The sequence below is a fragment of the Perissodus microlepis genome, chromosome 15, assembly GCF_051167445.1.
Source record: "Perissodus microlepis isolate ML-2025 ecotype Zambia chromosome 15, ASM5116744v1, whole genome shotgun sequence".
Lineage (NCBI taxonomy): Eukaryota > Metazoa > Chordata > Actinopteri > Cichliformes > Cichlidae > Perissodus > Perissodus microlepis.
Genome location: NC_140475.1, coordinates 4,445,904 through 4,471,063, shown reverse-complemented (window position 1 = coordinate 4,471,063; position 25,160 = coordinate 4,445,904). Strand labels below are relative to the sequence as shown.

Here is a 25,160-nt window from a genome sequence, read left to right as displayed (position 1 = left end):
CTACAGCCACTCCATCATTAGAGGAAAAAATAATCGGCAGTCTCTGAGCTTCAGAGACTAAATGGGCCAAAAATGATGACAGAAGTATAGTGAGGAAAACCCTGCAAACCAAGGGCACTGTGTCTTTCCTCATCCCTCTAAATGGGACATTTTTAGGTTTTAGGACATGGTTTGATAGTTTAACAATGGTACGGATAATATTAGAGTTACAATCCGAATTTGATCCAGCCTAGATTAAGGCGAAGTTCAGTGTTAACATTACATTCATAACTTAGGGATTAAGGTTGTATTATGATAGTTGAGGGAAAGTGGAGAGAGCTAAGATTATATTTGGGGGCCAAGGAGTGGAGGCACTCAGTGATTAGCATTTCACTCGCTCACTCAAACATTCACATCAGTGTCTGCTTGTGTTTTTGTGCCTATGTAACTATGTCTGTGTGTGTGTTTGTGTGTGAGTGAGAGAGAGAGAGAGAGCTCAGCGTACCTTAGCCAGCATCCTGCGGTCTTCTCCTCTCTGTCCTGGTGTTACAGGACACCTCCTCCTCCTTCTCTTCGTCCCCGCAGCAGATGGACAGACGCAGAGCGATATTATTCCTGGGAGTTTGGAGGGGCGTCTCTGTTTTTATAACCCAGAGAATCTTATTAAAAAGCTGCTCTCCTTCCGTCCTGAACTTGAGGTTAATTAGCTCACTTCCTAGTTGCCGACATGCACTGAGGCCTCAGAATGGTCACAGTGGTTGTTATGGACGACTAGGCTTGTCTTATCTCTGGCTGCCTGTGGGGATTCTGCTGTGGAGCTGAGACTAAGAAGGGCACAGTATTTATGTAGTGTGGAAAACACATACACTGGCAGCACGTACAAATGTAATAGAGACAGCCGAAAAGTCACCCACACAAGCACACTGACACAGTGAGCACAGGCGTACACAGACTCACATGGGAGACTCCACCAACGCTCACACAATGTGTAGCAAGTTTTTTGGTTTTGTTTTGTTTTTTTGTAAATGTGCCAAAGATGAAAAAAAAGTGTTACCACTGGACATTCAGGAAATGGAGTGATTAGATATTACTGCAGTTGCATCCAAGTGCAAACAATAATAATTCTGCCCACAGGTCTATGGATGCAGCCTAAGATTCATTTGACATTTGAGGCAGAGGAAAAGTCAAACTAGATGGGAGTTGATCCAAACATGGCTATGGACATCTACATGCATGCAACCCTACTATGCATGTTTTTGCATAATAGTTCTATATGACTTCTCCTGTTATCCAGCCATGGCAGGTTTTCTGTTAGGGTTACTTCAGAGATGTTCCTAAACTGGGGGTACCCCCACTGCCAAAAACGTCCTGTTATGTAGACACTGCTTTTAGATAGTGCAGAACATAAACTGTACATAAAAGATTGCCTTAAACCTGCATTATTTCAAATGACCAGCAGGTGGCAACTGCTCTTATTGCTGTGTTTGTGAAAATTACCCTACTGTTCAGTTGATCTGTGATCTCAGCTAACACTTTCCTGATGTGTTTATCAGCTCACTTGCTGGTTTAAATTCTTATTTAATGCAACGGGATGTTTATTTTGCAATTTATGGCCACACGTAAAGTAAAATAGACAACAGAGCAGGGTACGCTTTAGGGCGAGCCAGCTAGAACCACCACTTCCTCAACTTGTGTTGCTCAAAACTGTAAATAGCGACAGCTATAATGATCAAGCCGTGGCTTCAAGGAAGGTTCAAAAACAAGTGGTTAATGTCACTGTGGATACGCCCATTTTTTTTAACCTGCATCATCAGGTACCTGATAACGGCCACTGCCTACCACAACAACCATGGTGTCTCTGAGTAGCACTGAGCAAGGCTGTCTTGTAAAGTATTTTCCATGTAGGACAGAAGAAAAAGACTTTATTAGTTCTTATTTCAATTGTGACATAATCAATACCAGATTTCTAATACAATTTTGAGTTTATTGTTTTGAAGCAGGTAAATTGAAGCCAATTTCATTACAATGCCATTAATAGGAAGTGAACAGTCTATTTATAGGCAGGCTGTGTTGTTACCTGGGAGATAACAGGAAGCAGGTCATCAAGGCTTCCCCTGCCTGCCCATTACCTTGAGTGTGACAACCCCACCAGCCTACAGTGCACAAATACCCGTCACAGATGCTTCCAAACATACTCTGTAACTGGGTTTCAGACACTGCTTCATATGTGGCCTGCAGTGACACCATTAAGCTGTTTCCAACACAATTTTTGTTCTTTTTTGCCTTTGCTGAGTTACGGACTGTGGGTTCAAGACACTTCAAGAAAAAAACGTAACTACCGGGAACCCCCCAAAAACAACAACTCAGGATTGGTTTCACCACTGAAACCAGGAAGGATTAATATAATGTATGTAACTGTAACACATTACATACATGGACATGAAATCTGTAAGATGTAAAAATAAAAAAACAAACCAACACAATATTAAGTTCAGCACAACAAATCAAAAGACACACAACTCCACTCCAGCAAAGTACAATAATAGCCACATTTATTGTAATTACAAGCAAGTTCCCTTTACACTAGATTTTTTTTTCTCAGCTTCATGTTTTAACCTTCGTGTCATACGTACATTTACATTTCCAGAGTGCATACACTGATGAGAAGGGGGAGGGGGGAGGGGGGGTAGTCTGTTAAATAAAGTGGTTCAAGACATAAAAGAAAACAAAAAATGTCTCTCTTGCCTTTATGAGTCACATGTTAAATACTTCTCATTACAAGCATTACTCAGTAGTGGTACTGTACTAAAAAGTGCACACGGTCTATTCAATACCAGACAGCTTCATATATTATTATATAATGGCAATTTTAACAATGATGCATTTCACACATTCAACATCAAACAAGGCAAACCCATTCAAAAGGCACAGGACTCTCACATCGATATCATCTTTAAAAGAAAAAAAGAAGGTATTTGTACTTACATGACAGGCAATCCTTCACTTTCAACTCTTTTTCTAAAAGGAAAATCAGCTGAAATATGATTCGATATCAAATGACACACCCGTGGTGGCACTGGGCGGAAGAAAGTTTAAAAAAAAACTTAATGAATTAGCACAGTTCACATGTTACAGGGGGGAGGAGTCCAGTTATTCATAGGTTCATGTTAACGCTGGTGTTCTGCAGATATAAACTGAGCACCTGATTGAAAATAATGCAACCATTTCCCCACAGTTTCCCCGCTTTAGACTCCAATCGTGGGTAAATAATAATAAAAATAATGACGATGCCCGAGGGGGACGTATTTTCTGTGGGCGTTCTCTGTGTGTATTGTGCACACAAGGTTTCCCAGTAAATACAAAGGGAACCAGTTAAGAGGAAGGCCACTTCAACAAACTACAACAGGATCCTCTTCTGTTTGAATGCCCTGGTTTGTTTTAGTCAAGGGGGCAAAGGTAAAGAATACAATGAGCAATCTGTCAGCAGGAGCCGGCTAGCGTTGCATCTAGAGAACAGGGTGTGTCATTACTTACTTTAGTCCTGTTCAGCTTATTCCGCAGTGATGCATCAAGCCACACTGAGCCCACTGTTTTGCAGGTTAAGTTTAAATGTTTCAGAGAAAATAGATTTACATTAATAAACATCTCTGCTACAGAGCTACTTGTTAACATTTACAGTTGTTCAAATACATGCAGACACTGTACAAATAAACGTTCCCTTCTTGTCCTCTTTGGACAGAATCGCCCACAAACTTGTTACAAAAAACAAAACAAATACGAGGCAGAACAAAGAAAGAATGGCAGATCATTTTTTAAGAATATTTCCAAATTTCACAAAAAAAACCCCAAAAGAAATTATTTTAAAAAACAAAACAAAAAGGAAATTAGCAGCAACGCATAGGCTTAGTTCTGTGAGAACAAACTCAAGAACCAGCAAGCCACCAGTGCCTCTGGGTTAAAGTAAGAGAGGGTTTAGTGAGCCTTCAGTGCAAATATGTAAAGGTGAATTTAAATCTTATAGAGACGGAAGCTTTAAAAGGCTGGATATATAATGACTTCTTTACAGTACACTCCATTTAAAATCCACTGTGAAGTGAATACCAACCCTTGGCACGACACGCCTCTCTGATCAGCACTACTGCAAACATCATGATAATAAAAATAATAAAAAGAAACTACTCTCTCTCTGTGCAATAGTTCAAGTAAGTTATTTCCTGCAAATAGTTAGTGTTTCGTAACACCTCCTGTGGCCGTACCGAAAGAGACGACAACGTACAGGTAACATACAAATACACAAAAGGTTATTATTTACATGAAAAACAGGTGTCTGGACAAGACTGCACTCTACGCAGAGAGGACCGCTACTCACCAATTCAGGCTCAGATTTGACCTAATCCTCCCACTGGTTACAATTAGGACCAAAGTGGCAGTCTCATCCTAGAATCTGTGTCCATAACCACGTCCACCAGTCAGTGTCCCAAAGGGCCAAGGTTAAATCTCTAGAGCGGGGTTTCGTAGACTCGTTCCGACGACCCCTCCTCCATGTCGTCCTCTGACTGCGACGCCTTGTGGTTCAGCTTCTCTGCTGTCGACGAGGAAACGAGGTTTCCATGGATGCCGTCGTCGCTCAGCTTGGCCTTGCTGCTGTCCTGAACAAACTCTTGGATTTCCACAGGTAGCCGGCGAAATTTGTCCTGGTACTCCTGGTCCAGATCGCTCTGTAACTGCAGAGGAAGAAAATCAAGCATCAACCAAGAATCCGTAAATGAAGAAAAAGAAATTTAATGATGCTCACAAAGAGAGTTGCAGATTTTGCCCAATTAGAAAACAGCTCAGGCGGTGTCAGTGTGGTCCAACAACCAATTCTGGTAAGTGGACTGGTTCTTATATGGCCCTTTACACATTGGCCAACTTGTTTTTTCCACATGCAGTGCAGAGTAGATAACAATTATCAGCAATGTAGTGTTCAGTATCTTGCTAGGGACTGTGACATTTTTGCAGATGAATAGAAACCACCAACTGAGCCCGACCTACGGCTCTTTGAGGTTTGATCAGCAGGTGGATTGGATTGCTTTGCCTGAGATGATACTATATTACTGAAAATAAGAAGAGTAATAGGTCTCTCCTAAAGTTTCTGGAGATGTCACAAAATGGAAGAAGTCTGTTTCTTTAACAGTTTTTATACATTTTCAGTAGAGATTCATTAACTTTCTGTGTTTCCTGTTTGGTGTACAGTGGAGATTTTTTTTGACCTACTTGTCTGGAAATGCTGCAGATCACGGCTAGGGTGAACCAAACAGTAATGTTGTGGGACCAAAACAATGAGCTGGATGAGCTGAGGGGAAGTTGCATAACAATTCTCTGCGGGGTTATCAGTATGAGTGACCTCATTAGAGCAGCTTTAAAGTTTTCACCCTTTACAGCAACCTTAACAATCAGTGTCTACACTGTATTGTAAGTGCTTGGATACGGTAGGTGCTGCAGTTATTTCCATGCCTCTTATCTAAAGACTATAATAACATGAATCATGCCTATTTCCATAACACAGCCTGAACAAAAAGGCTCGATGCTGAACATCAGATAGGAACCGTGACATTCTGCACTGAATAGGCACCTTGATCTGCTGAGGCAGACCAGGATCCCGACAATATCCATGTACTGTATCCGCCCTGCCCTCACTGAGAAACAGAAAGGAGAAGCTGTTTTCTCCGAGGCATAGACGCCCCCAATGATTACAGATGACAAGATTGTATTCATGTCATTGCGAGCCAATAATTGCTGTAATGCTGATTTCTGTTTAACTACTCGGCTGGCTCCCACGGGAGAGCAGTAATTAAAAGAAACGCTGCTAAGATGAATGGTGTCAAAGTCTCACAGCTCGGTACAGTCACGTCAGCACAATGCGAGATCGAAAGTACCTGAGTCCCACCAAGACTTAGCAGGGATCAATATTTTGTCTTAGAGATATTGGTCCCTGCTGTTGAGTGAATGAGGGGCCCCACTACAGACTGACAGCATCCAGCATCTAACTATAAAAAAAATACAAATGCACGTCTCACCTGAATGAATGGAAGCAAATATTGCTGCGACAAAACTAAGAGATATATTCATCTTGCAGGAACGTCAGGCAGAATAAACTGCTGAACACAAAGCCGTACTCTCCTGTGATAGATTCACCTGCAGTACACCCCCCCCCCCCCCCTCAATCCCCAGACATACAGTCATTATAGCGGCGACCAGAAAATTCACAGCTGGCAAACTGCACCCCTGAATATCTGAAAAAATATTTGCAAGAATAGCTAAGAATGGGAGAGACGGAGAGAGCGGAGGAGTCCGGATGAAGGTCAAGGACTCCCATGCTTCTCTTGACTTGACAATTTTCTGCCCTCTCCACTTCACGAGATGGCACATCCATTTCATTTGAGAGCCCTTCATAGCTAAATGAGAAAACCTGATTGTCACAAAGTGCTCGCCTTCACAGCACTTTGAAGCATCGCCATAATATAAATTAAACTGATATTATTTTGTTTAGACTCTGGATGGGTATCACACGTAGGGGCACTAATTTTGGGTGCAATCTTAAAATCTTGGGACTGAAAATGTGTTTTTTTTTACGTCTACTCTAGTTGAGACAACACATTAAATGGTAAAAGTTGCAAACAGAGCTGCAGAAGCTTACTGCAGTGCCTCGTGCTGTGTAAATTAAGTTGCAAAAATAGATGTCTGGTATTCAGCAGTAATAGCTCACTTTCTCAGTCTGCTGCCATGTTATCTAAACTTAGTTATCTAATTTTAGGGGCGGATTTTCACCTGTCACCACTGAAATTCACAGACCGATGATGCTTAATGCATAGAAACCACTTTTTTCTCTCCATTTAGTTGAAATTATCGTTGTTACAGATCTGTATGTAAAAATCTATCAGCCAGGTAACTCAATTGCATCTGTGCCTCATTGTTTGAAATTAAGGAAGCTCTGCAGTTGTCTCTTTCTGATGTTTTTGAGTGGCAAAACAGAGCCTGCTCCCCCCGCACCACCACCACCAAGCAGAGCATTTCAAGGTCACCTTCTCTGAGAGATGCCTCCCTGGCTCCTCCATCCCTCTCTCTCTCTAATCTTTCTTTCTCTGCCTTTCTCTTCCCTCTCCGTGGGTCTCACAGAGCAGCCATCCAACACATCAAAACCAGATGGCTAAAGATGCACCTCGGCTCGGCTCGCGCCCCCCCCCCCCCCGCTCTTCACTGCGCATGACCTACTTAGGGGTGGGACAGCCTGCTTGCCCTGTGTGCTCGCATGTGTGTTTGTGCATGTGCAGCCTTTTTTTATACCCTGCCTGCTGAGGCACAAACACCCTCTGATTAAATCTGTCATCTTTTCTCCCATCTGATGACACCCTGGTTCATGAGAACGGGGAGGTGGGAGCAGAGGGCAGAGAAGTCTGAAGGGTGCCAGCCACTTCTGAGAAACATGTGAGCGCATGGCGTGCACGCGGGTGTGTGCGTGTAATCAGAAGCAAAGGGCCGTCTGTTAGAGTGATGCGGTGACGAGAGATGAAGACAGCCGTTTCCTTTTACCAAAAGGAACAGTCGATGAATGAATGACAGAAAGATGGATGGATTAGGGAAGAAGGAGGGAGAACTGTGGTATTTTCAGAGTTTCTTGTGATCTGTGGCTTCCAGCTGATATCTTATCAGCCTGGCAGAGGAGAAATCACAGGAGTTTAGTACACAGAGAGAAGACGTGATTGAAATCTACTCCTCAGGCTTAATGGATTTGGGAGAGGGAAGTTTAGGATAATCAAAATTTGGAATTCCTATGGTGACAAGTAAATTCCAGGTATGGTTAAAAGATATAGTTCTTTTGAAATCATAAGCAACCATGATCAAATGCTCTGTGTGCTCACGCTCGATCACATTTATGTACGTGTGGTCCAGCTTCGGTTTGGACACCCTAACCAGCAGGAGCTAGAGTTCTCCAGCCAGTTTTTAAATCTGTATCTCATCTCTGAAGACCAGTCATCTGTCAACAAACCACATGCACACATTTCTGTCTTTCTTAAAATACAGCACTCGGTGACCTTCTTCACCAGCTGTCCTCATTTTGAGAAGCTATCGGGGGACTCAGAGAAGGCCTCCAAAGAGCCAAATTAATTCTTTGCTTTGAGCCATGACATAACGCCTGCTGCGGCATTGCAAAAGTCCTCAACTGGCAAAGAGCTGCACTACACATACATCACACAGCTATGTTAACAGTGTCTCATCTTACTGTCACAACAAGCAGGTCTTAAGGAATGATGTGCTTCGGTGTGCAGGCTTTGAAAGTAGGTTTCAACCAGTTGCTGCTCTAAACCGTTTCAGTGAAGCTGAAAGTGTTCTGTGACACGGAGCAAAACCTGCAAATCTCACACTTACACTCCGTATCGAGGCATGTACCCCGACCCTGTGATTTAGCCTACTAACATCACCACACAGACTCTAATTAGACTAAACCCAAGTTCCTAAACCCATATCTGAGAGATAAGAAAAGGTCACGACCCTATCATCTTTGCATGCTGGTGCATACTGCAAGTAAGACGTGTGTGTGTGTGTGTGTGTGTGTGCGCGCGCGTGTGCAAGAAGGAGGGCAGAGAGAAATTTACTTTCTTTCCACTGTATTGGTCATAAGAATGAAAATGAACTGCAGCAGTCCAAATGCAACAGCAAGAACAACACCAGTAATAAAAGAGAGAAACTATTCAGGATAAACTATGCGCTCCTTTTCCATCTATCTCACCTTCTAACCCTCTCTCGGTGCACGTATGTGTGTGAATGCCCTTTCCTGGCTCCTTTCAGATAATTTATCTGCTGCTTTCCTTTCCTTTTTTTGAGAGAGATTCTTTTCTTCAGGTCCAAGAATTTAAAAACACTCCTGCATACCTCCACTATGTACTGTAATGAGTGTTTTCCCTAAAAGGACTGTCTCAAAGGGGAATGTCAGTTGTGAAATGTGCTCAGCGGTACTTTGACATTTTCACCTTTAACGTGGATGCTAACTAAAAGATTGCATGAGTAAATGCATGCATGTTTTAACACATCCATGTTACTGTGATATGAAATCTGATTGTAATTTGTAGAATGACACAGTAAAGTAGTATCCACAAAAATATATGATATTTGTTAACAATCATTTTACAATATATTGCATATTTGAAAGGACTATGTGCCTTTAACCTGCATTCCTTCTAATGGCCAGCAGGGGGCAACTCCTCAAGCTGCAAAAACAAGTCTACTTAATTTATTACCTCAGTAAACATGTTTCTGATAAATGTTTGGTCAATTATTTTTTTATTTAACCCTCCTTTTTAATTTATCAATTATGGTCCTAAATAAAGTAAAATACACAATAAAGCTGGGTATGCTACAGGGGACAGATGTTGTAGGCCATATGCAACTCAGCAGAAAATTATTGTTTTTTACCCAGTAATTTCCATGGAGATAATGAAAATTGAAACATAACAGCAGTCTAATATTCACCAGCAATTTCAGCTCCGTTGTGGTTTCTCCCAATGCCTTGGGGAAAAATCTTGCTTTTTAAAGATAACAGCTGCATGCAGCAACCACAAAAAAAGTTGTAGGGAATGGGAGTCAACCAACATGGTTAAAAAAAAAGGGAAAAATCTAGGGACCAAAAACAAAACACAGAGCTAGAATTTGCAAGAATTTCTTATGGGTTAATCACACTGCTACACAACACTGACTATTGTGGCATTAAACCCAGCTGCTGCTGAAGAATATAGTAATAGTATATTTCACCCTGTGTATGCTGACACTGGCTTTGAGGTGTATAGCACTGTAATGTAAAATGTGGTGTTAAGACAACAGACTGAGTACTTGATTAACAGCCGTGCTTTTATATTGATTATTTTAGTCTATAAATTATACACACTGAAACTTTTGCCAAAATTTCGTCAATTTTTAAACAATCAAAACTTTGCTTATAATATGCCTAAAACACACCAGCTACTAAAATGGACTTTCATCTAGAACTTTATTTACTGCCTTGTCCTCACAGTGTTTTTGTTGTTTTTTCCTTCCTCTCTAATGCTGCAGAATGGCTAAAGTTTAAGATGTTGATTCCAGAGTCCTCCAAACCGTACTGTTGAGAGGAAAAGTTTCAACGTTCCTTAGACAGAGCACAAGTCGAGAGAGCTTCATTAGCACATGTGGGCATACATAATGAACACTCGAGCACTGATCTAAAATAGCAGCTGGCATAATAGGGCAGAAGATTAACCAAGCGTGCCACATGTATGCGCACGCACACATATACAATGGATTTTACTTCACTGCCTGTGGGTTGCACTCAGTGTTCCCTGTATGTTTCTAAGTGTGTGTGTGTGTGTGTGTGTGTGTGTGTCTGTGTGGGAAAAAGTGCATTATCGATGCAACCTCGCCAGAGAGAGATGATGCAGATCAAAGTCTGTGATGAGGGAACGTGGTGGCCACCCACCACCCAATGACAGACAGAGGGACATAGAATGAGACAGAGGGAGAGAGAAGAAGGCCATATACCAGCTTCCTTCCTATTCAACTCCAGCCCTCCCATGATCTCCTCCAACCTGTTTGCTCCCTCCCCTTTCCTCACCCGTCCTCCTCCTCTTGCTGCTTTCTTCTACCTCCAGCAAGCATCCCTGAAATTGCGTCACGAAGACTTGGTTCCAAATTAACAGATTGCAGAGAGTCATGAAGGATAGAAGAGGATATGAGAGGCAGAGAGAGGGGGGGGTCCGAGTTTCCATGGCGACCGCACAGGACTCCTGCTTCTTGAACGAATGCATGTGTGTCTGTGTGTGCGCATTCAAGGCTTTCACAGAGGGAGACACCATAAGATATTTTTTTCCTCCTTTTTTCGTTTAGGCAACAAAGAAGCATTTCTCCTACGTAAAGATGTAATTCGAACGATACGCAAGCGTACACCAACGCACCATGTTGTGAAACATATTGCCTTCTGACTGTTTCATACTCGTTTCACAGCCAAATAAGGTGTGAAGGGATGACTGGTACATAGTAATTACAACATGCCCTGGTAAGCTTTTAGTCTGCTCCTATCATAAAACGAAGGCTAGAATCCTCACACTACATCCACATAAACAAAAAATCTGGGTATGAAGTCACACCCAGAATCAATCTGAATCTTCAGCTCCAACGCAGGTTTCAGACTCAAAGTAGTAAGTTTTAGAAGATCGGGTGCGATCGAGTGGAACGAACATAAACAAGACGAGGTGCAAATGTGACCATGACCGTGTGGCCTTAAGTAAGAAAAAAGCAGCAGGCCAGGATATAGAGCCTTCAAGTGTGCGGAAATGCCTTTTGCCAGCGTGCTGTGCACTGTTGACTCCTGGGGTTATTTTGATTGGATCATTAACAGGACAGTAACACCTAAGTGCACAGGCTGGGAGTGATGACACAACCCGTCATGTCTCTCTTTTTGTCTCTTGCTTCTCGTTCAGTTTAGTACATGACCTTCATACTACCAGCAGGTAAGAGCAGCAGAAAAAGCAGCAGCACAAGTTGCTTAAGTCAAAGCATAGAGCAACAAATCTCCCCAAAATCAAATCCTAAGCAAGATTTAACAGGACTGCATAAATATTGTAGCTAATTTTTATCTCGGTATAGCACATGTATGTGAGCTCACACATGTGCTGCACATGTACAGATGTTACTGTAGCAAGTCGCTCAGCTCAACATGTCCATTAGTAGCTTTTCTGAACCAAGAGGAGAAACTGGGTCAGAACTGTATGAAAGGGGGCACTTTTCCTCTCTCTGATTCATAAATACATACCACAATGGAAACACACTACAAATGTAGTTCTGCATTAGCCCAGACTTGAATATATCCCCACTGGAGCCCTTAACATCCTATCCTTAAGTCTTTCCATTGTGTTTATGTGTCTGAGTAGCACACTTTGGAGATATCATGTTGCATAGACTGTAGTACATTTATTATAAAGGTACTGAAGAATGCAATCCCACACATCTTGAGCGAGCTGTCGCTAGAGTTTTGGCCCCTGACATCGGCATATCCCGCATACAGATCACCATCACTCCATGAGAACAGCTATTGCACAGTTTGGATGATTATTATGTACATAATAGATTTCTGCAGGCAAGATTAACTTTGAGGTGGTGCAGACTCTTATTTGGAGAATAGTTTGCAACACTGTGTTCGGGGGTGGATACGGCTACAGCTTTGTGGGGAAACAATGAGTGAAGAGTAACAGAAAACACAAAAGTGACAACAAAGAAAACAACCTTCTGAAAACTGTCCCTCTATCTCTGTGCTACTTCAGTGTCGATGAGACCCCGATGACACAGGATGACAAAACTCAAATCAGAGCTGACTGTTACTGAACTCAGATTGACAAGAAGCTCCAGAAATTAAAATCATAGAGGACCTCATGAAAAGGAGGGAAGTTCAACAGCCTGAGTTAGTTACGAGGCGACAATCATGTCTCAGCCTTGCCGTTCTCTCCTCATGTCTCCCTACTGCAGCTTTATGGAAAGACACAGAAGACCTGCGAGTCTTTGGGCTGGATGTTTGTACAGTGCTGCACCTCCCACACTCAACTCCGAGTGGTTTCAAAGGAACAAGGAGCTGTCACGTTGAGTGTGGGTGGTTATGGAGCTGTCTCCAACTAAAGACTTCTGATTTATGCCTAAAAACAAAACAAAACTACACTGAGCAGACACGGTAAATTCCTGCTGTCATTTCACTTCATTGGAAAAGATGTATAAGCATAATAGGAGCAACACACCCATGTGACACTTCTCTGTGCAATACTACAGCTGCTGTAATACAACTTAGATGCATTAGATAATCAAAAAAATCTAAATCATAGCAAGAGCTCAATAAGAAGATGACTCTAATAAATGCCCATGTTTGTGTTTAGTACTAGCCAAACAACAAATACCGTGTAATTGTAATTACATTTGTGTACAGACGATGTTGCCTAGACTCATTTTGAGCAGATAAATGGAGTGTGATCTCACTACACGCAGCCCAATCTGCTTCTCCTCACATTGTTCTCTTGCCTGCAATCAATGACACGTTTGCTTGAATTTACTAATGCAGCATTCTTCATCACAGCAATGCACTGTGGGTCTCATTCAATGCACAATTACTTTTGGCTGGGCAGCAGCCCAGGTGTATGCACAAGCTTGCATATTAATACTGCCACACTTACGGTATGTTAGTAGTCAACACTGGGATGCAACAAAGTTCTTACCATGCTCCGCAGCTGCACAATAATCCTACAATCACAATGACAATTATATGGTTGGAAACTGCAACTCAAACAGACAGAGCATTGCAAGAAAATGCTGGAGTATCCACTTCACTACTGACAAGAGTGGCATGATGGCATCACAGCCTACCTGCAGGAAGCACACTAATAACAGCTGAGGAATTGTGCACCCACGGCAAGGCAATTAAATATTTTCCAACAACTTTCTCATTGTGATTCACAGTACCATCCATCAACCAGCAGTAGTGATATTTAAATTCTGGGTGGCATATTAGCATAAAGATTCAAGGGATCATATAATACATTTTGAAAACAGAGACAAATACAATCTTCATACACCACAACGTTCATCATATATTATAGCACACCCATTCAGTGCAGCACTAAAGCCTGGTGCAGGTTGCCATCTAGTGGTTGAACATACTAGGCCAAAAGGAGACAGACTACATACATATTTTTTGTGCAACTTTTACAAAACCTGCACCAAGAAACAAATAACTGAGCCTTCATCTATGTCAAATATGCATGTATTATTACATTCACTCTTTATAGCACCCCTAGGCCTTCAAGTTTTTGAAAAGCACTATTCTACTAATTACAAATTATTTTATCTGCACAGGTAAAGACTGCAAGGTGTGCTGTGAACCTTGCAACCAACGCACAGGGTGACCAGATCCCAACAACCTTAATGTGGGACAAAGGGGGCACATCAGCAATGCTGAGATGTGTTTACATCATTTCAGCTGCTCTTCCGTCTGGTAATAGTTTTTAGGTTTTCGTTTGCATATATACATAGATATGTATATAGAAACCATATATACATAGATATGTAGAAGACGCCCAGACATAGATTGACAAGCCTTCTTTTGAGCAATATCTGACTTTTATTTTTTGCATTTTAGATTTTATTTACTTGGCATATTGGTCAAGATAATACCTTTGGCCTCTCATCCAAGATTTGCTGGCGGATGTCCTTGTGCTTCTCCAGTAGCCTCTCCTGTCTTTTACTCTGGGCGTCTTCCAACTAGAAACACACACACACACACACACACACACACACACACACACACAGTATAAGGTAATTATATCATAAAGTGAATTTTTCATAAAGTAGATGCAAATTTCAGGCAAATCTTCTCAAATTTGCAAAAAGAGCACCATTTTTCAGTGCTCTAAGTGCTCTGTAACGCCACAGCTCTATCGCTGCTCGCTTACCCGTTTGATATACTGCACCACCTCATTGACAAACGATCTGTTGATCTCTAGCTTCTCTCTGTGGGGAGGATTTATCATCAGTCAAACCAAGCAAGTAGTCAGAGTTGAACTAAATATTTAACATACGGTGACACCTAGTGGTCAAACAATTAAAACACCCAAGCCCAAATAGAAACAGCTTATTAATCCTAATATTTCCAAATACACACTTACTCTTCTGTCATATTCTTGTCTTTGGATTTGGCCTCATTGATTTTCTCTTGCCTTTTCTTGTCCATCTTCTTTTTAAGATCCTTCTTTTCTCTGTAGACGTTAGGACAATTAAAAAAAACAATGTTGTGATTTCTGTTTGTTTGAGTGAATAAGAGTGCGTGCTGTATCCATCCTTACTTCTCACAGATGTCTCTGAGCTTTTTCAGCTGAGCGCTCTGGCATTCCTCTGCTATACTGGTCAGCTTCTCAACCAACTGGGATGAGAACGAACAGAGAACAAAACTCAGAAAAATGTGATAGAAAACATCAGCTTTTTAATTAATCGTTTATTTCATAAATAATATATCACTGAAGCGACCGTTGCTGTAGTTCTGATCATAATTAAACAACATTTAGATGTTGTAAACAACAATCTCCATTAAGCTTTTTTTCTTTTTTTTTTTAATTCCACGCTTGGACAAACTTTTCTGACACCTGCGCTCTGCTCACTGCGCAGGGGTATTGGAGCAGAATACATTCATTTTTTCATGCCACACAAGAGAGCTTGAGCACAGGCAGCAAAACAAAGACTGGAATATTCTACAGGGGGATGACCCAGCAGCATTCATGCTGTGGTTAGTCTGCACTTGCTTTTCTGAGCTTTAGGACAGCTGGAGATTGTCAGCACATTATCCAAAACAAATCAGTGCAAGCTCCTATTTGTGTGTGGGATCTGTTTATCCCAGTTTTACATACAGAACATGCTTGTTTATATTACAGAAGTTTATGTGAGAACACAACAGCTGGCAATTATTTATCTGGGGAAAGTGCATAGGAGCGCATGTCCATACGGGCATACAAGCTTAGTATGGAGACAAGTTTCAGAATTGGTGTGGTGCCTATAAATAGGCGGAGCACTTGCAGTCCAAATCTCTCTTTTAGCATTATAAAAACTACAAAATATGCAGCTTCAATTTTCTGACTGAAAAGCATGGAGAGGGTTGTTTTTGTGGCTGATCCCTTTGCATTTGTATTTGTTGGACTTCCCATTAAGAGTGTTGTTTTCATTTATTTGCATTGCCAGGATGAGACGTTATCAGAACGGATGTCCCAAAGCTGTGAGTGGCGTGCCAAAAAAAAACTAAACAAAAACAAGACTTTTACATCAGAATTCTTCTTCACTAATATGAATTAACGTCTTGTTTTTGCAGAAAAACAGAGCTACACTGTTTAGTTGGTAGGTTACTCAGCCTGTTATGCACTGATCTTGATAGATCACATTATTAAAGCTCACATGCAAAACTTTCCACTCTCACCTGTGTATTCTGGATACTGCAGCATCAACCTAATTTGTATCACTTAGTACTTTAGGTCCTCAATCTCCCATTCATCTATGTGCAGTGTGTATCTACTGATAATTATAAGTAAGGTTGCAAAATTGTTTTGACTGGAATATGTGCGGAATTAACTGAACTAAAGCTTTGCATGTGCATTCAAAAGGCATTTTAAAAGCAGTCCCAGAAAATAATAAAAGGGGGAATGGAGATCAGGGATATCTTATAGAGAATAAAGTGGTGCGTGGTGTCCCTGTAAGAGCATGTGCCAAAAGAGTTTTAAAAGCCTGTACATTTGCACATCTGCAATTAGTGTTATTTATTCGATTCACAGTTCAAATATGTGAACGTGTATGACCTTCTCCTGCCCTCTCTTCACGCATATTTTACTATATCTGGTCAATTCAAAGGATCCCTTGAACGTTGATCAATGGCTCCTTGCACTGAATTATTTCCTTTTCCTTCTGAGCTGAATTAGCAGCTCAAAGGGAAAGAAACCAAAGCTATGAGCCAGGAAAACTTCCTAAACAGTCATTTCCCTTGTAATTTTTCCATTCACATGTTCCTCTGGCAGTGCCAGTGATTCCATCTCAAAGTGTTACACACTGTGTCACCAGAGTATTAAATGATTACGGCTATCAGCCTGTGTGATTTACAGCCAAATGACTGCAACGCGCAGCGACATCCGCTCTGGGAGCAAATGAAAATTGCACAGAACATAATTTTTGTTTTCATCTAAGTTTTATTCAGATCAAGTTGGCCTGAATAATGATGAGAAGTCATAAAGGGGATTACTGTCTTTATTTACAGACTTGGTTTATTCATCGAGTCCACATGTGTAGACTGAGAAGCCGTGCCATTCGAACAGACTGGAGAAGCAAGAAAGTTAGTAGTGATGTCCACATGTGCACCTTACATCACAGTATTGTTGCATGCTGCATATGCTTGACTCTTTCAAGTTTTCTGTGTGAAAAGTGAAGTTAAAGCACACAGTATCAGACAGGTCTAGACGAGGGTCTTCTTCACATCTGCACATAATTAATTGTCGGATTTGAGGAGAAGTACCTGCTTGATGTGTTCTCGTTTCTGGTATTTTTCGCTGTAGTATTGCTCCTGGCGAAGTGTGAGGAGCTGCTGTTGCTGCTGTTCCTTCAGTTCGGCCAGTCTCTGGCTGCACTCCTGGTCCAGGTCACACAGCTCTTGGTCCAGTGTGGACAGAGATTGTTCAGACCGACTGGACGCATGCGTGCGAACACACAAACAAAACATGCACAAATTAAGATAGATACTTCAATCGCAGCAGAGTATCTTATGCAGTAACTGTTAGAATCATTAGAGCATTACTAATCTATAATGCTCACTTCTGACTCCTAAATTTATTTACATGACCTACTAGATTACCTTTGCGTGATGTGGAAAATAATAAAAAATGATTATTTCTCCTGTACTAGGCCTTGGTGCAGCAACTCAGTTCATCACCTGTCCGAAATGAGCTCTCACATTTGCCAAAAGATGAAGAATTTGGGGAAAATATTCTGTGAGCAAATTATTCAGCGCTGATGTAAAACAAAGAAAATGTGAACGAAAATCAGGAGAGGAATAATGGGTTCACTTTAAATTTCTGACCACATGTCTGCTGCACATTAAAATATTCTTTTCATGCAGAGAACTTTCTCAGGAAGTGATGGTAAAAACTTTGATGACCGGGCAGGTGGAGTCTGTGATATAGACACTTGTTCTGGACATGAACATGTCTGAAACTTGGAGGAAGTCTTAAGCAACATTAAAATTCTATGAACAGCTCAGCAACTAATACTTGTGTTTGCTTTTAACTAGTACTGTATGCACTCCACTGTGGTGTGGCATATTGAGTTTGCATTTACTTTTTTACATTTACAGAATCATTATCACCTCATAAAATATGTAAAAAGCTTCTGTGGTATTTACAGTAAGATGTGTGCACAACAGCATGTGTGGTTATTTTGTAAGTTTCAGTCTATTTCTGCGGTTTAGGACTTACATGAAAACTTTCAATACAATTCACAAAATAGCACTATTAAAATGAAAAAGTGGAATATAGTCAGAAATCTGCACTTTTGACACAGGTTGAATCGGAGGCTCATCAGGGCTGTGCCACTGCTGGGTCCTCTTAAATCGGTTATGTGGTCTGGCATGTCCACTGACTCCACACTTCTCTATAGTGTTGTGGTTAACAAATTTGCCTGACAAGCAAAAGATCCTCAGTTTGATCCCAGGAGAGAAACAAATCCCTTTAGAGATGTGTCAGGAAGAAAATGAAAATCTTCCAAATCAAACATGCGGAGCAACCTGCTCTGGGAGCAAAGTAGCTTTTATGTTGGAAAAAAAGAGCTTGTTACTAATTGTATTTTTGGTTGAAACACAACACTGAGTCTACATGGGAGTAGCTAGCTGAGATAGAAAAAAAGTAACTTTATTCTTCTTAACTGCATGGATGTGTTTTTAGTGGATTTCTTTTAAAGACACAGAGCAGGAGGGGACGACTTAAAAGTAAAAAGTAGAACTGAACACTAGAAAAGGAGGCCACCTACCTTTTCTTACCATCTCTTTTATGGCTCTTTTGCAGGGCAGAGCGCCGACGCTGATGCTGGCTCTGCAGCTCTGACACACGAGCCTGGTGCTCCTTGATCAGCTCGCTGGTCTTGCGGTGGTGTTTCCGAACCAGCTCCTTCATCTCCTTGTACTGCTTTCTCTGCTCCCGAACGAAGCCCTTCTGTTGCTTCAGCTCCTCCACTGTCTGAGCCTCCAGTTCTAAATACAAGAGAAAGGTCTAATGAAAAAATTATAAACTACTGTACAACAAACTTTTATATGTTTACTATACTGTTTCCCATCGCCAAGGAAGGCCATAATATTAAAGTGCTGTTACTCTGCAAAAGCAACCATGAATAATTAATCCTTGAACAAAGAAATATGACCTTAATATGGGCAACACAGGGATTTATTATCTTGCAAATCAAGTCAAAAGGTCTAATAAATACTTAATTTTGATAAGAAGTGATTTCAAATAAAGATAGGAACAGAGATCAGTAAAATCACTATAGATCTAGCAATCAGAAGCTCACCCGTAAGAACACTCTGGATGATGTCTTCAGTCTTCACTGATGGTTTTAATGAGCCTGTTCAGAATTCACAGGATCAGTGAAAGTGGAAGTAAAGTCAGTAAACTGGATATAAACAGCGATTTCTATATTTATCTAATGCATTGTTATATATATTAAATCAAGTCAGACAGTAAGAAAAAATAATATTCCCCAAGATTATATCAAAGATTTACTTATTCAAATAATTAGTTAGAAAGGAAAATATGCTCGGTATAAACTAAATGTACATTAATCAAATACATTTAGTTTGACCAGATTCCATTAAATTTAAGATTGTTCGTATATACCACAATGATATGAAAAATGTACAAAATTACTCAAAGTCAGCCTTTCAGGCATGAATATCTTTTTGACTGTGGACGTGTAGCGATGATGATGATAATGAAGGCAGGTACGCTGTTTTAGTACCTGCAGGCTGAGGCTGGTGGCTGACCAGCGACTGAGGTTTGGGGGGAGTGGGTGTGTGGCTCAGTCCGTTCTCAGCGGGCGTTATCCTCTGATCCTTTGATTCTGAGGGGGCATCACTTAATGTCTCCACCTGTGCATCATATGAAACATTCAGGATTAAGCAAATGCAAAGTAAAACTACTGCAGAACAACTTAAATCCCAAATATCATTTAAATCAGGCATGTTTCCATTTTGCAGAATTATACTTCCAAACTTCTTCATATGAAGTACAATATAAAAAAGAAGAAAACAAAAAAGATAAACCAGTGTGCCAGACGCTTGAGTCTAACAGTAGGAGTAACTCCTTCCTTTGCACCTGTTTTCAGAACTCACTTGTTGGACCTGTTGTGTCGTGCAGCTTAGTTTGTAGACATAGCTTTGGTAACCCACTCTCAGCATGGTTTCCTGTGCTGAGGCGCAGCAGATCTTAATTTCCTGTCGGCCTGCCTGAATGTCGGCCTATACGCTCTTATCTCTGAAAGGTTAATGCAATTTTAAATGATCTAGTTTTTTTGTCATGCTAACCGAATGTTTCCCTTTTTTCTCCCCTCTGCTCTCTACACTTATCTCCCCACACTGTGCTCCGCGCTCCGTGCTCTGCCTCTTTCGGTCACTGTTTCCATGGTCACAGCATGATACAGCTCTCTGTTGGCCATTCTCGTGGGTAATCATATCAGCTGGCAGAACAGATCAAAGAAGCCCTTCAGGAACAACCCTGCTCTCCGGTCCCCTTTTCCTAATAACCCCAGATAACTCCGTCCTGCCTTGTCTGTCATCCTAAATTTATCCTCATTCCAGTCTCAGAAATCATCTCTCCTCAGTAATTAAGTCTGTGTCTGTTACCTGATACACTGGCACCTACATTACTCGTGCTCGTCTCCATTGAGTAAATTCAAACAGTTCCCTACTTGCAAATGAACAACTTCAGTAAAACCCTCTTTCCTCCCTTTGCTGCACTGTTGATGACCCTGTTAGCGTGAGTTGTCTGTGATCTAATATTTCCTTGGTTGTCACTTTGAAACAAAGCAAAAAAACCCACATTTTCTGAAGCAGCAGAATCCTGAGCTTCTTGCCATTTAAGTTGTTTTCAAACTGGAGCCTGTACTAAAATTTAAGCTCACTGCCGACTCTAGTTTAACTGTGTGATTGTCTATACTGCGTGTATATACTGTGCATCGTTGGTCACTACGTGCTTTAATGTGTGAAGTAGATTGTACTGTTATTGCCTGGGGCAGGGTTAAAGTGAGAAATACCATCTTTGTAAACAAAGTTTAGTTGCATTTTTGCAAAAAAAAAGAAACTAAAATATTTTAAACCTGCAATGTTTTAAACAGTAGTCTTGGTCTTTGGTGATTCTTTTGTATGAAACCATTGTGAGGGCTGTGTAAGTCTGCACTTCAATCACATCTCATGACACAGTCAAGGAAGTACGCTAAAATTAAAATTTTGGTTAAGTGTTCCTGGTTAGGAGCGAAAGATAAAACATTACAGCATACAAAGTACAATCTTAATAGACTGATAATACGATAAAATAATAACATTAACACAGCTAAGGTGAGTGTAGATAGGCTTTATAGTAGGAGACTTACAATTAAGACACTAGTTAGAGGTCAGGTACACTGCAAAGCGATCACAGCTCCCTAGTACTACAGGCCCTTCGCCCCTCAGTCTACTCAGCATAGCCTCATGACACAGTCTCACACATCAGGACTTTCCATTCATGTGGAATTGTGGGTTTGTGGGTGACTTCATAACTTAAAATAGACTGTGATGGTGTACAGAGGCAAAATGACAAAAACTGTGTCTCTGTCCAACTACCTAAGGACCTGACGGTAAACTCCACTGACTTCTGAGCATCTTTTTAAACAACTTCTGTATTTATGTAAGCTTTAAGGGTCACCCCACCACTATTTATCTATCACAGGTTTTATCTGTGTTTCAATTTTGAAATTATTTTCATCAGCACTGTAGGAAGTATTCCAGTGCTTTACTGTTGCTCTTTTACTTGAGTCACAATACATCACAAAATCATTCAAAACACTGTAAACAACAGTTAAACACACAGACCTGCATTTAAGATATTATTTAGGTAAAACTATATAGATACTGTTCGGATTTCATGTACTTTAAGGCTGGCCTTTTTCTTAAAAACATCAGGCATAAAATAAGGCGTTCCCTGAGAATCAGTGGTAATATACGCAGGGGTGATTTGTGATATCTAGCAGATCGATGCCATATTAGACTTGATGCTGCTGCAATGACGCTATAGCTGTGGTTGGAAATACAGTCTCTCATGGGTGACCAAGAAACAAAAACTGTTCCAAACAAAGTCTGCTGATAGTATCTGTGTGGACTTGTGGTGCTGTGCTTAATAATCCATCATTTTATTCACTAGTGCTATTAGATGGCTGTGGGTTTCAAAGCACTTGCGATGGTATTAAAAAGCCTTCTACGCTTTTCTCTTTCTAAATTGTTTCTGCTCCCTTTATCTTCTCACCTTCCCCATGATATATTTTGACTTCTTAACCAGATTCTTCCTCATAACGAGGAGAGTGCCCATCTGGATGAGAGACCGCTCATCTCATCAGCCACTGATTATTGGCCTCAAAGCTTTTTACGCATGAACACAAAGAGTACAGAGGAGAGAGACATGTTGGATGACCTGTGATGCAGAGAGAACTACAAACACACACACACACCTCTTTGTCACCCTCCTCCTCCCCTCCCTCTTCCAAGGTGAGAGCAGCCAGCTGATTGGCTCTTTGCTCCATCAGGTTGACATAGCGGATTGGATTGGACAAGGCTTCAATGACGTCTGAGGACAGGGAAGAAAAGAGTGATGATGAAAAAACCACATTTCTTTTTCTGTTTTTCTTCTTTCTTGCGATCACCTGACTTACCTGCAAATGTGTCTGGGACATAGTCCTTTACTTCAACATACACAAACAGAGCAGGTAACGTCAGGGACTGGTTCTTCTCATTCCTCAGACTGATGTAGTGATAGCCTGCAAGGTTTGAGTTAGATTTTAATTCTATCATTCCAGAAACAACAGTTTTACATCAAAGCAAAGAACAGCTGGACCGATACTGGATTTTTAAGACTGATACAGATATCTGGTAATGAAACAATATTTTTTCATTTCTTTCACAGACATGAAATATGCACAGATTTCCCTAAAACTGTTACATGTAATTATTTATAAGTCCCTACTGAGACAATAATGGCAATGCAGTTTAAATAAATCTTGTTCTATTGTCACAACAAGTCGTGCATTACTTGCTCCACACAAAGTGCCAACGTGGAAGTTGTAGAGTGGCCTTTGGTCGAGCAACTATGCAATATCAACAGTCATAACATGGTTGGTTCTTTTTAAATTTGCATTTATCAGCTGTTCTAAAATCAGATACTGATATATTAGAGATTAAATGAAACTTTATTAATCCCTCGGGTGGGTTCCTCCGGGAAATTCAGTAAATCAGTCAACAGCTGATATTGGCATACCAAGAAATGGGGGCAGAAATATCGGTCAGGCTCTAGAGCAAAGCAAAGCTTATGCAAATGTTTCATGATTTATCAAACTGTATTATAAATATATAAAGTCTAATATAAGTTACTTTTATTTTGATATTGACCAAATGCCAACCTATGTGTGAAATTATGCTGAATAAGTGCAAAGTTTTGTCACCTGGACGGATGGCTGACACAGGAATGATGCGGTGTCCGATAAACTTCCCTCCTTCCTCAAACACTGCTATCCTCAGTGATGCTAGCGTGGGCAGGACAACCTAAGAATAATATTATGAATGGGAATAAAACACACAAATTGTTTTTACTGTTATATTATTAACTGGAAGCAGATGGTCAAGATTAATGCAGCCAACCTTTTTTTTAACTGTGGCTTTGCTGCTTAAATCCATAGGTATAAACTGAATATGAATGCGTTAGCGCTTCAATTATCTAAAGATGTCAAAATGGAAAGTAAATGACACCACAAGTTTTTTTCAAGCTTTATGACATATAGCCATTACAGCTACCTATCAATATCTGCATATTGATAGCCACAGTAGTCAAATCCCTTGAGTGAATTAGTAGATAAGTTCAAAGGAATGAAAAAGGATTGATGGGCTGTACACCAAGAACACTGCATATACAGTCTATGATTGGAATTAATGTTACCACTGCGTGTGTACAAGGCCGTAGTTTCACCTTCTTAAAAACAATGGCTTCCTCTTCCCAGACAGGGTTGATGGCATTGCCCTGAGAGGTCTTGGTCTTGAATGCTTTTCTCTTTGTGTCCACTGGTAAACCAAACATGTCGATCTCCACGTATGTGCCCACTTTCTTATCTGACAGGAACTGGCCTGAGATGATCTGGAAGGAAAAATGTAATTATACAGAGAGAAAGCTACACACACACACACACACGTATACACACAAAACACAAACATAAACACACCTTCACAGACAGTGTGTTGGCTACTATCCCATCCACTGTGCTCTCAGTAAATGGGTCAAAGTGCTTATCCGGCCGTCTCATAAACTCTGGTTTCAGTCTGTAGCCACATTTCCCATTGTATTCATACATGCCCAGGTTGAGCTGCATTGATAAATCTGTGGGGTGAGGATAGGAACATATTTAAACCTGGATAATGACATAAAAGTGAGAGCGTTTTAGTTTATTCTACAATGTGAAGGAATGTGTTTTGGGCTTCCCTCTCACCAATAGTCTGGAAATTGAGAGCCACCAGCTGACAGCCTGCGTTCCAGAACAGCTGAGGGTTATAGTTGGATGAATCCACTCGAGTGCCTTTAGGGTAGATCCTGCTCAGCTGCAGCTTGTTGTATCTGAACAGAGCTTGTTAAGGGCAAGACTGCATGACCTGCATCTGAAAATACTTTCTAAGTGATGCTACTAAACATCTGCTGGGATTACTACTCCAAAATCACTCACAAACAACATAATCCACAGAAGCAAGTTAAGGAACAAGCTAAAAGGAACACACTCAGCCTTTGTCTACTATGAAGGGGTAAAATGAGGCTGAAATAACAGGCTATTCTTCAGTTCATCTATGCTTGAAACACCTATGCTCATCTACTCTGAGCTTTTCACCCATCAGCTCCAAAAAATGAGCCCAGACACTCTCAGAAGAAGTTCATTTATTCTCGTGTAACTATGGGCAGTGATTATTTTTCCAATCACTACCCACAGCTCATGACGTTCTCGACACCACAACAGATATAAATATCCCTCTCCTCTATCGCTGCACTTGTGAGCAAGACCTCAAGATACTTAGAGTCCCCTACTTGAGGCAACAACTCTCTCCTCACCCAGCTGAGAACCATGGCATCAGACACTGAAGCACAAATTCTGATCTTAGCAAGGACAGAAAGAGAGATGCTTCGGTATAACCATAGGGATACTCCACAAACTCTACAGGAGATTTGGTCAGCTGCTCTAAAGCTTTGGTCTCGACAAAGGATGACATCTGGTAGCTTCGATTGATCTCTGTGGGTTGAGAGCGGTATAAAATTGTCAGCTTATCTAACAGTGATCTGTTTGTTGCTGCA

The 25,160-nt window shown here is 40.9% G+C and overlaps 1 protein-coding gene across 3 annotated transcripts in view; it reads right to left on the bottom strand.

The window, feature by feature from the left end:
- Window positions 1–2,514: 2,514 nt before the first annotated feature.
- plcb1l (phospholipase C beta 1-like) overlaps window positions 2,515–25,160 on the bottom strand; it is a 125,043-nt gene continuing 102,397 nt past the window's right edge. The window contains exons 18-34 of one of the 3 annotated variants that reach the window (XM_084954320.1): window positions 25,014–25,098; window positions 24,313–24,437; window positions 24,049–24,203; window positions 23,799–23,963; window positions 23,278–23,377; window positions 22,492–22,596; window positions 22,291–22,406; window positions 19,552–19,681; window positions 19,105–19,158; window positions 18,571–18,790; window positions 17,066–17,234; window positions 14,865–14,941; window positions 14,688–14,777; window positions 14,475–14,532; window positions 14,197–14,283; window positions 13,242–13,266; window positions 2,515–4,703 (exon numbers count right to left, since the gene is read on the bottom strand). In XM_084954320.1, coding sequence (XP_084810446.1) covers window positions 4,471–4,703; window positions 13,242–13,266; window positions 14,197–14,283; window positions 14,475–14,532; window positions 14,688–14,777; window positions 14,865–14,941; window positions 17,066–17,234; window positions 18,571–18,790; window positions 19,105–19,158; window positions 19,552–19,681; window positions 22,291–22,406; window positions 22,492–22,596; window positions 23,278–23,377; window positions 23,799–23,963; window positions 24,049–24,203; window positions 24,313–24,437; window positions 25,014–25,098 — 1,994 coding nt within the window. In that variant the 3' untranslated portion in view covers window positions 2,515–4,470. Of the gene's footprint in view, window positions 4,704–13,241; window positions 13,267–14,196; window positions 14,284–14,474; window positions 14,533–14,687; window positions 14,778–14,864; window positions 14,942–17,065; window positions 17,235–18,570; window positions 18,791–19,104; window positions 19,159–19,551; window positions 19,682–22,290; window positions 22,407–22,491; window positions 22,597–23,277; window positions 23,378–23,798; window positions 23,964–24,048; window positions 24,204–24,312; window positions 24,438–25,013; window positions 25,099–25,160 lie in introns of those variants that run through there. The other 2 variants (XM_084954319.1, XR_014802814.1) reach the window with 2 other exon arrangements.